Source organism: Hippocampus comes, unplaced genomic scaffold, assembly GCF_001891065.2.
Source record: "Hippocampus comes isolate QL1 unplaced genomic scaffold, H_comes_QL1_v1.1 scaffold177, whole genome shotgun sequence".
NCBI lineage: Eukaryota > Metazoa > Chordata > Actinopteri > Syngnathiformes > Syngnathidae > Hippocampus > Hippocampus comes.
This window is the reverse complement of record NW_017806158.1, coordinates 129,022-140,845: the sequence shown is the minus strand read 5'-3', so window position 1 is coordinate 140,845 and position 11,824 is coordinate 129,022. Positions and strand designations below refer to the sequence as shown.

The following is an 11,824-nucleotide window of genomic DNA, read 5'->3' as shown; positions in this document are numbered from 1 at the left end:
AACTGCCCCCCCCCCCCCCAGAGTTTAATAAAGAACAAATTGCGGCTATTGGCGAGCAAACAATACCGTAAAAACGTGGGAGGCTAATCTTTGCGGCACCAGAGCACTCAAGTAAGACAGAAAGGACATTATTGCGTATTATAGCTAGCTAGCTAGGTAGCTCGATAGATAGGTGTGTGTGTGTGTGTGTGTGTGTGTGTGTGTCTGTGTGTGTGTGCGTGTGTGCGTGTGTGCGTGCGTGTGTGTGTTTGTTTGTGCGTGTTATACGTAATCGTTTTAGGGAACAAACACAACAGCAGTCCAGGCGTCCATGATTCTTTCCTGACTAAACATGGCGCCGTCACGCTGCCCCGCCCAAACGTATCCACCCGTAATTTTTCCCGCCATGCTTTGTAGCAACTGCAGCTGAATTAATGCACAAAGGTATTGATTTTCCTCCCCATTCTTTTTCTTCCTTCTCCACACCCTTGTACTCAACGAGCAAAGCCTGGCACCACCGGCTGAGAGGAAACAGCTCACGAGATGCAGTGAATTCAAGACTTCCTCACCTATACAGTTTAATAAATATACATATATATACATATTTACAGCGCATCCACATTTACAACATTGAGACAATAATTTTTTTCGTCATATATTCCAATTATGTCCGACTGTGGTCGATAATTGTGAATGGCGAAAGATGCACTTCCAGCATAAGTATGCATGTTCGGTGGTGTCTGTCCGTGTCAATAACACATTCTCCATAGGCAACATGACCCATTTTTCGATGTGAATAACAATACCGCATCCAATCACCAGCAGACAGAATGACGAATGCTGGAAAAAGACTAAATCCCGCCTATCATAGCTCCAGCCCTTGCCGGTCGACAAGCAGAGGTAGGGAGAAAAATAAGGCGGAGGCTGTATCTCCCGCTCCTCCGGCTACACCCATCTCACAGGGAACCAGGAAAGCCATTACACACCCACCCACCTAGCTCAAGGTTGCTTGCACCAATAGCAGCAATTACTGAGCAGGATTCGAAGAAAAGAGCAAACCAATAGCGAGAGAGCTGTAGGCCGGACACAATGAAACATGAATTCCTGATAGATTTATAGAGTCGCATTTCATCAGCACGCAAACTGCAGTCCAATCTGGCTATGTCTCTGTCAACAAGAAAGAATTTTAACATGCACAGGAGGGGTTGTACATATGTCATGTTGATATTTGGACATGTTGTACTCAGGATGTTATTAATTGTGAGGAATCTCTCAGACCATTCTAAATCGCAGTAACGCTTACCATATAGTATTTTACAAAAGTATACATACGATACAGTACATCTTTATTTATGTAGTGTTTTCACAACATCTGCAGCTGTAACAAAGAACTTTGTTGAACATTTAACATAAAACAAATATAATCATGATTGATATTCTGTCCATCATGTTAAACCCAGACAACAGAGTTTAATTTGTACCGGCCATGGCATGACTGTTGCTCTTTAAATTAAATCATTGAAGGCAATCCATCCATCCTTACATCCATCATCCATCATTTCAACTACTTTATCCTCACAAGGGTCGCGGGGTGTGCTGGAGCCTATCCCAGCCGTCTTAGGGCAGTTGGCGGGGGACACCCTGAACTGGTTGCCAGCCAATCACAGGGCACACATGGACGAACAACCATCCACATTCTCACCTGCCGCTAGGGACAATTTTACAATAAACAGTTAACCTACGCTGCACCTCTGCACTATGAAGCGGCCGTGCTTACTAGTTGACCACCTTCAGACAATGTATATTTTCATAATTAATTTGATAAGAGAATAGAGAATAGAATAATTGAAAGAATAACGTTTGTGTTTCACAAAGATAAAAATGTATTTCACGACACAGCCGTACTTCAGTTTGCTTTCATTTTACATTTAAATTAACTGGCCACAATTTAATCAGTGCCCGTAAAATTTGAATCAAACAAAAAGATTCGTACAATGTCTGTACTTTCCCGAAGACAATAAATGCAATTTTTTTTTTTTTAATTATGTGTGTGTATTTTTGTTTATTCCGTGTCAAATTGGAATCACACTGAATTGAGCCAAATGAAAGCAGCTCAAAATGAACCGTCCTTGAATTGTATGGCACCCCGTTATACGCTGCCAATGAAATTGGCTTATTTATCTCGTGGCGATGGCTGGAAAAACACCTCCAATGACACATCAAGGCATGTGAACACACTCATGTGAATCAAACTGTGAAATACACAAGATGGCTGAGTAGCAGGCCAGGCTGAATGTCTTTATACAATCTGTTAAGTGACGTATAATTCATCTGCTCGCTGCAACTATAGTTAATATACACAATTAAAAAAAAAAAACGATTTGGGGGTGAATTGATACCCTAATGTAATTTTTTTCCATTATCAGTTGATGCCATCATTTTAAACGATCAAAATTTGTCAGCGGATCGAATCATTTTCTTATGTTGACTCTGGATGTATTTAATTAGAATGGTAAAAGGAAATTGTGCAAGTTCAGTCATGTTCGAATAATAAACTCGAATAAGGATCATCACCATTTAGTTATACCCAGGGGCACCATACGGGCATTCATGTGAACCTTCAACCGCAGAGCGTTTTTAATTGGCAAACCCTAATCAGGCTTGTGATATCACTGCACAGGAGTCGGCAGGATGGTTCCGGTAACGACATAAAGAGTGAAACAGGAGAGTAATTGCCAACAATTACAACAACACGGTCTTGAGTGGTGATAATAATCCATGAACAAATGACACAAACAAGATGGATTCTTTTCTTAACAGCAATCCAGAGTCTGTCCAAACGCTCCTTTCATTTTTTTTTCCTCCCATTCAACAGGTGTGCTCATTCTCTATCATCCAATCAGTGGCTTTTATTCACCCCAAACAAAATCTCTACACTACTTAGCTTGCGGCCTGAATGGGAGGTTGCTCAAAAAATGTGACAGTCCAGTGTGACAGGATTTTGAGAGCCTTTACGGTAAACAGATAAAAAAAAAACAAATACTTTACCTAACTGAAACAAACCAGAATTCTTGGTCGAAATTTGGTTGGTTTATAAGCGCGTATATAAAAGCAAAGACGGCAGCAGTGGGAAGATGAAGGAGAGCTGAGAAAAGAGAATGTGATGGCCGACGGCTCTGATGCTTAGCGCGTGTGCCGCATGAAAAGGACGCCTACTTTTTTTATGTGCTGATGTATGCATGTGTGTGTGTGTCTGCAGTGGAGCTGGGAGGGGGGAAGCCATGGGGGGGGGTTTGGACCCCTCTTGGCCCTACTGCTGCTGAATGCAGAGCAGACAGCATCGGGCCGTGGCAAATGACTACAAGGCCTCCTCAGTGACTGCAGCACAGGCTCCACCTGGGGAATGGCCCAGCTCAGTCATGGAAGGCTTTTCGCAACAAAAAAACCCCAAAACAAAACAAAACAAAACAAAACAAAAAAACAAACCAATGAAAACAAACTGCAAGTTAAACGACCGTCTTGTCATTTGTCTTCTTAACGGTGTAATTGTTGCTCTCAGAATCATTTGATTGTGAAAGGAGATATTCATCCAGGTTCTCTTATGCCTTAATCCAGGGGTCGGCAACATGTGGCTCGCGAGCCAGCTGTGGCTCTTTTGATGATTGCATCTGGCTCATAGATAAAACAAAATATTCTTGCTTGTTTAATCCATCCATCGATTTTTCACTGCTCATGTCCTGTTCAGGGCTGCAGTTGGCTCGAGGAGCAATTTTGATTGGATGATACTGGCCTACGTTGGCCATTGCTGCGTAAACAGGTAAACGCCCCCTTTTGAATTAGATCATTAGCTCAAAGCTAATCTTTCGACGAATAAGAAAAAAAGATGATGAGTATGGTACAATTCAGGACAAATGGACTGAAGTATTCGCCTTTGTGGAGAGAACAGGTTCTGCTGTGTGTCTAATTTGCAATGACAAAATACCATCGATGAAACGGTCGAATGTAAATGCGAACAGAGCATGGCACTTTGACACGCGCCATGCTCTGTTCGCATCAAAATACCGTGCGGGAGACAGCCGAAAAGAAGCGTGCAAGCAACAGAGCAGGGTGCAAGATAGCCAGCAGCAACTCCGCGTGTGGACCGGGCAAGGTGACGATAATTCCGCTAACTTTGCTGGATCTTTAGCAATAGCGAGGGACGGAAAAACATTCACATTAATGGTGAGTATTAAAACAAAATTATTTAAAATAACAGTTAAATAAACATATAAACACATAAATTTAATGTTGATTTGAACATGCATGGATATAGCCTCCAGCGATATGAAAGTCGTATTTATTTATTTATTTATTTATTTATTTTGTTGTAATGAAGCAATAACGTCAAAGCCACACCTGTAACTCGCCTCTGTATACCAGTAACATAACAAGGACGACTTCTGGCGGTTTAGCCGGAGGTCGACTTCATGCAATAATTTGGACATTCTTGTTTTTGAATGGAATGCTGTGCCCATGTAAATATAAAACAGTATTGCCTACAAAACATATGAACAAAACGTGAAAGTGCCACTAAACAGGAACAAGCAGAGAACGAATGACTCCACACAGGAAGGCCTGAGCCGGGATCGAACCCACGACCTCTACGCTTAGTCCACGAAGCGCTCAGGCTAAGCAGTCGACCACCGCGGTGGCAGAACAATTTTACATGCTCATATATTTTTGAAACATTATCTCTATCTTTCATGATGACAAAATTGAAAAATGTAAATGTCAAGCAGGACATTAACAGAACTGGAAGAGGTTATGTTTTGGTTGTTGAGGGTCCAGCATATACACAGTAGGGGGTCAATATAATAACAAAAACAAAAATATGCACCTATCATCAAACAAAGAAAAAACGATTTGTCTTTATGTTTCTCTGCTCCTTTGGTTTACTCAAAAGAGAAATATAAAACAGCATATTTGGTACCTCCAGACTGTACAATGCACTTCCACTTCTTTCGTTCTTGTGACAGTCCCGAGTGTTCTTAGTGGCTAGTTAGTCTACCCTGCAACAACTCCAAATGGTCTGAGTCCAGTGAGAGTTGGAAAACATACATGCGCATCATGCTACTTTTTCCAAACCCAAAAGCCAAAGTCAATTATTCATGTACAACAGAGAGAAAAGCAATATTTTTAAAAAGCGTTTTTGTTTTCAGTTGAAGTATTAATATTATTTTATTTATTAACATGGGAAATTAAAGTGAAGAGTTGGCAAGATGTTTGTGCTGGGATGTTTGTTACGGTGCAGACAGCGCCGCAGACACGGACACAAAAAAGAAAAAAAAACACAAAGTGCACTTAAAATGTGTGTGTACCACGGTACGATGAGAATGGTGGGATGCGCGCAGTGAGACGTGAATAAAGACCATTTGCTCATGGATTCATTTGCTTCCGTCTTCTATTATTTAGCGTGGAGAAGAGCAATGGATTGGTAGTTGGATTATTTTTCTGACAACAATTACATGACTGATGGCTACAAATGTGATGATTTTTTTTTTTTTGTCTGCTCAAAACTTGGTCTTGATGGGGCAAAAACACAACCCCCGAGATTCAGAAATCTAAATTACAAATACATGTAGCATATTGCAAAAGTGATAAATAATAGATGAGGAGCAATTTAAAAAAAAACAGTCGATTCTGTCAATGCGGCAGCAGCAACAAGACCCTTCCCTCGTCCTGTATCAGAAACATGCTATTGAAAATCCACTCATGGGCAATTATGAAAATGCTATAGATTTCACTATAGTGGAGTTTGACGACTGGCAATATCACCACCACCACCACCACCAACAACAACACAACAACAACAAAAAGTCTCTCAAAAGCATTTGCCCTCCATCTAAAAGCAAAATGGCATTAACTCGCGTCTATTGAGTTTGCTAAATGCCCCACATAAAATGAATTTGCCCCCCAGGGTTGGGAAACAATCACATAGGCGAGCGCTCCATTTAAGTGATTCGAATGATCGGAGCGCCGCGGTGCTTTCTATCAGCCAGAGAATTGGGTCAATACACTGAGACTAAGTGACATGGCTGGCAGCCCGTGTGCTCGTGGAAGGATGGCAGAGGAATTCTAGTCAAGACTTCGTTGTCCTTGGGTCAGACGGAATTGCAAACACAGACAAAGACGCCGCCTGGCTAGTGTGTTCAACTGAAGCTACTCCTCATTTTGAGAATGAAATTTACACAGTAATCCGAAACAGCAAACATCTCTGCTGTCATAACCGACAGCCAAAAATCTTCAAGCGGGCCACAGGATCAAACTGGAGTGTAAAGGTCAATCTCAGACATCTCGAACAGCTGTTAAAAAAGGAATGTGACTTACTTTCAGCATTAATTGACATTGTGTCTTTCTCCCAGGACACAACAGTGATGTAGGCCTCCACCGAGGCAGGGATAATGCACTTGAAGACGGCCACATTGCCTCTCATGGCTTTCTGGTCCTCCACCCGAACAGTGTAGGGCTCCCGTAGGACTAGTAAGGGGGTACAAAGAGAAAATTTCAATATAATATCGAATTCCTGAAAGCAACAGAGTCAGACATTTCAGACTTTCACATGCTTTGAATTGATGCACAGTAGTTCGATGTGGAAGTCACAAAACCAACTGGAAGTTGTCCGATGTCGTCAACACGATCAAGGAATGGGGATTTTGGATACGGGTCCGAGCTCTAATTTTAAGATATACCAGTCGCAGCCAAACTATGAAAAAAAAGTGCAATTTATAGCCCCAAAAATACAGTTCTCAAAGATTGTCGAAATTACAATGTCTTGGGATTTGATTGTCTGTCCTCATGAATCATACCTGCTCGTCATGATGTTACAATATGCCCTTATATCTTCTCAGTTTTAACTTGATTTGTTGGCTACCAAAAAAAAAAAAAAAAATTCTGTACACTCGATGGCTTTCATCTTACCAACTATCGTAGAAAGGGTTCCGTCAGTCTACGATGGAACTTTCCTGTACGACTGAGAGCCTCCACAAGCATCTTATCAACTATAATATACTGTACTTCATATGCTAGAACGCTTGTCAAGGTCAACAGCTATGTTTTGTATTTATTTTGGCTGGACATTCTAAGTTTGGACCCCATAAGATCCAATTGGAATATGACATATTTATATACCTGTAGTTTGATGCTAACAAATCTTATAGATCACAGTTGACTTTAAAATAGATAGATAGATAGATAGATAGATAGATAGATAGATAGATAGATAGATAGATAGATAGATAGATAAATGAAGAGATACTAACCAGCCTTAATGTGGACATCTTGGCTCCTGATTCTCCCTGAGGGGTTCTCCGCTGTGCAATAGTAGGTGTTGTCGTGGATGAGTTTGCTGAAACTGGAAGGGGGAATGTGGAAGATCTGTAGGGTGCCATTGGAGTGCACATGGCGGATCCCTGGCACATCATAGATCTCCTCACCGGTGGCCAGATACCAGCGCAGTGAGACAGGTGGCACACCTGCTGCGGGACAGGGCACCGACGTCCCTGTGGTGCTGGCAAACACTACCTCTTGCACAGATGCATTGACAAAATATAAGCTGGAACGTAGATCTTCAGAGAAAACTGCGGAAAATGACATTGGAAAAACAAAATGTTAGAAACTCCCTTCAAAGGCTTTACTTTGCACAGTAACATTTTGAAGCGCTGCAGTAGCTACAACTTCAAAAGACACAGAACTAAAGAACATTTCTTAATAGCAAGTGAATATTGCTATCCTGCTGGTGCATTTATATTCCTTTATTTTACCCTTGCTTACTGCAATGGACAAAGCTTGCAGGAGTGTGTCCATGACACAGGTATCAAACTTCAGTCCTAACCAGTCGACTGCCGTGCCGTCCTTACCCAATTACATTTTCAAACTCATTACATGGGAGTCACCACACATCTGCCACTGTGTTAAGTGCCTCTAATTAACCCCAACTAAAGTCCAGTAGTTTTAGTGCGCTTTCCTGACAATTTTCCGGAAGGTTTAATAACACTGACTGGCATTCATGTTCATATGATAATATATTTTTTATTTCACAAAGCCTGGCTTTAAGACAGATATGAAGACTTTTTATATCCAATGTATTTAGCAAAGGTTCCCACACGAAGGACCACGGGTTGGATATGGCCTGCCTCCACATTTTGCCCGGCCCCCTGAACAATACCAGGGATGCATTATCATTTTTTTTTTCGGTCTGGCCATATAATCGAGACTTGTACATGCACAGAACGAGGGATGCATTGTCATTTTTTTTTCGGTCTGGCCATATGATCGAGACTTGTACATGCACAGAATGTAACATTCTATTCCACCCTTCTGCAGTCTGTGCCCTATCTGAAACCCCCCCCCCCAAAAAAGTCCTGGACACACCCCGATCAAATAAAACGGAATAATAGTGAAAAGATTAGGTTCGAGAAAAATTGATTGGTTATTATTTATTTCATAGTGTTATTTGGTTGGTTTGTTGGTTGGTAAGTAAGTTAAGAGGTATGTCCAGGAATTCATTATTGCTTTGTAAATCACGAGATGGAAATGGAACACACAATCACTGATTCATAATGACATTGCCCCTTATCAACCTCAATGAACCAACACAGCTGTTAAGCGTTCATAAACAAATCAGTCACAACTTTTTTCCCTATATTAACAGTTAGTCCTTGGGGAAGTCTGCTCTAAAGAGTACAATTCTAGTCAACAAATGATTATTGCTGTAGCATAAACCCGAACATTTGTACGACATTTTTTTTTCCAGTTTCTATGTTTGTGTAACTTCTTTTCTCCTGTCATCGGGCCACCCGCCTTCCCGTCTGCTTGCCTGTGCGACAGCTGCCAATCCCCCCTCCCTGGAGACCAAACATTTTAGCGCTTCATAAATTCCTAATGAGCATACTCAAATCGCATGCCACTTCCACCCACTGGTCGCTCAACCTGTTATGACAAACAAACACCGGGGCGAACACATGTCTCAGCACATTTGGAGCTGCACTCACTTCACACATGCAGTACTCAGAGGGCCTGTCCTTCAGGTGTTAAATAGTAAATTGTTGTATTTGTTCACGGCTACAACACTGTCAGACCTTAAGTAAGAGATGGCAAAAAAAACCCGGCTGCAGAGCCATGTTCCCAATCATCTTGGGGGAATTAGTCTTACTTACGGAGTAAAAGCATTAAGTTAATATTAATTCCCTTTACAACGTGCACTGCTTGGGGGTTTGAGTGAAGAGACAAACCTTGCATTACAAATAACTGAGTAAATTTTAAAAAACAGTTTTGTCTCGTCAAAAATGAGTCATTTAAATAAAGTGCCATCACCTAATCCGGGTTGAGGGGTTTGTATGTCCCAATGATCCTGGGAGATAAGTTGTCTGGGGCTTTATGCCCCTGGCAGGGTCACCCAGGACAAACAGGTCCGAGGTGAGGGATCAGACAAAGCACGGCTCAGAAACTTCCTATGATGACTACGTTTAATGGATTAAAATTAATGGACCTTGTTTCTCTTCGCCCAGATGCAGGATAGAAGCCTCTGAAGCCAGGCCTGGAGGTGGGGTTTAATGGGAAGCATCTGGTAGCAGAGCCTACAACCGTAAGACCTAGCCCAAAGATGCAACATGGCACAACACTTCCTATTGGTTTGCCACCTCTGCGAGGGTCCAAGGTGGTCTGTTGCAATGTGAACTTGGTTGTGGCCAAAATTTGGGACCTTACCCTTGACCCCCAGCTACAGAAGCAGGCTCTAGTTACATGGAAGGTCACCTCTCTGGCAGGGGAGGAGCCTGAGAAGATGTGGAAAGTTGAGAAATTCTAGATATAGTTTCGCTTTCCTTGACACACAGTTTGAGCTCTGGTACCTGTCCTCTTGAGAAGTGTTGTTAGGCTTCGTGGAAAAAGAGCACAGGACCCCCACGCAGACACAATGAACGGTTTATTGCCAAGAAGTGGGACAGGTCTAGGTGGCAGGAATTGAAAGGGAAGGAGACAAAATGACCAAGTCGAGGAGTACAGGAATGCTGGAGTGTGGCAGCTTGGCAGGAGCGAGTACGGCAGGTAAGAACGCTGACGAACTGGCAAACGGGTGGCTGTTCAGGCTGGCTTTTATGCTGCAAGTGACTGATGAGGAAAAGACTCGCAGGTGTGTAAGGGAGGCCAGGTGCACCAATTAACGAGACGCCCAGTCCACACTGAAAAAAGGAACAACAAAAAGGGAGGGGCGGCACCATGGACAAACAATGCATCCTAACAAGTGTAAGACTCTCATACACTGGAGTTACCCTGGTGAGAGGTACCGCGCAAGTGGGGATGGACTTATTGCCCACCGGCTTGGTGCCCTAACCTTGTGGGGACAGGTCCTGACTGTGCCTCTGCATCAAACTGTAATGCCCACCATTTTTGAAGTCCTTGTAGGTGGGGAGCAGAAGCAAAAACTTGAACATGGGAGGAGTTTGACTGAATGACTTCCTGATGGATTATGGTCCACAATCTGTTGTGTCCGGAAGGGTAGGCAGTACATTATCAACAGTGGAATGGGGCGCTGCTGAGCTTGTCGTTGTCACTGGGGGGAGACTTTAAGACTTTCTCAATTCTATCGAAACACAGTGTCAAAAGGAAGCAGAGTCGATATGACCTCAGAGGGAGCATTCCTTTCTCAGGGGTTGAAGTCGCAGAGAGAGCGGAAAAGCTCCATGGTGGTAGGGCCCGTGGGTGAAGGCATGTTGGTCCTAAACTCCGGAAAAGGATATTTCTGGGGCTGTCTTGGTTGACATGCCTCTGCAAGTTCACATGGACACTGTGGACAGTGTTTCTTGATTCGCAAGCATAGGTGGTGGTTCCACTTTTTAGAGGGTGTGTTCCATCTTCAGGGTGATCCCACATCCAAGGCTTCCTGGTAAGGTCCACTGGTCAGGAAAGTTACATGTCAGATTCAGGAGGAGTACTGTGGTTTTCATCCTGGCCATGGAACAGTGGAACAGCTCCGCACGGTCACATAAAATGATGTCGGCTCTGGCCGCTGGGCCTTGAATTTGACACCTGTGATTTAGGGTGATAGGAGACACTTGTACTTGTAATTGTAATTACCATGTAATTTACATACCAATTGTTTAATCATGCTGTCTTTAATTTTCAGCGATGCTGTGTTCAGTGTCCTGTTCCAGTCACTTCTGGCATGGGAGATACATGCAGCCACACAGAACGGCAATGAATTTCTATTCTGCCAAGGCATGACCTGATAAATGTTGGCGATTACATGGGGAATTTGTGCCCCCTTGTAGCTTGCTAGCTCTCTACGCAGCAGACTGGCATTGGGGCCGTGCAAGAAGTCACCGCCTCACTCGGTCATGTTTGGGTCCTTATAATACAGACGTTTTAGGGAACGCGTTATTCAGCCTGTGGTTCACACTACAGACAAGTGAACAAACTCGCTTGTACAGCAACATGAGGTGACAAGTAAGAGTCGAGCGAGGCGTGTTTTCAGTACATTCAGCGGACACACCCGCAGCAATGAAGAGCAGGTAGAAGGGCTCGATTTGTCATGATTTTAAAGCCTCATTTAACATACTTGGTGATTTTTACATTGTCATTTGTATTTGTCAGGCTTTCACAGTTCTCAGTGGTGTGTCAAATTTAAAAGAGATTTTTATTTTCACTTGGCAGGAACTTTAATAATAAACACGTAATCCCGAACACTGTTTTACAAAATGTTACTCGGCGAAGTGGCTGCTAGGCATCCCACTATGCTTTGCGGCATGTGTAAATTGTTGTAGCTTAACTAATTTCACTTAAATTGTCCAAAAAAATATTTGTCTTCTTA

General features: G+C 42.8%; 1 protein-coding gene across 3 annotated transcripts in view; it reads right to left on the bottom strand.

Moving 5' to 3' along the window:
• dscama (Down syndrome cell adhesion molecule a) overlaps nt 1-11,824 on the bottom strand; it is a 93,740-nt gene that overhangs the window by 67,508 nt on the left and 14,408 nt on the right. For all 3 annotated transcript variants that reach the window (XM_019895306.1, XM_019895308.1, XM_019895307.1), the window contains exons 2-3: nt 7,278-7,595; nt 6,346-6,495 (exon numbers count right to left, since the gene is read on the bottom strand). In XM_019895306.1, coding sequence (XP_019750865.1) covers nt 6,346-6,495; nt 7,278-7,595 — 468 coding nt within the window. The remainder of the gene's footprint in view (nt 1-6,345; nt 6,496-7,277; nt 7,596-11,824) is intronic.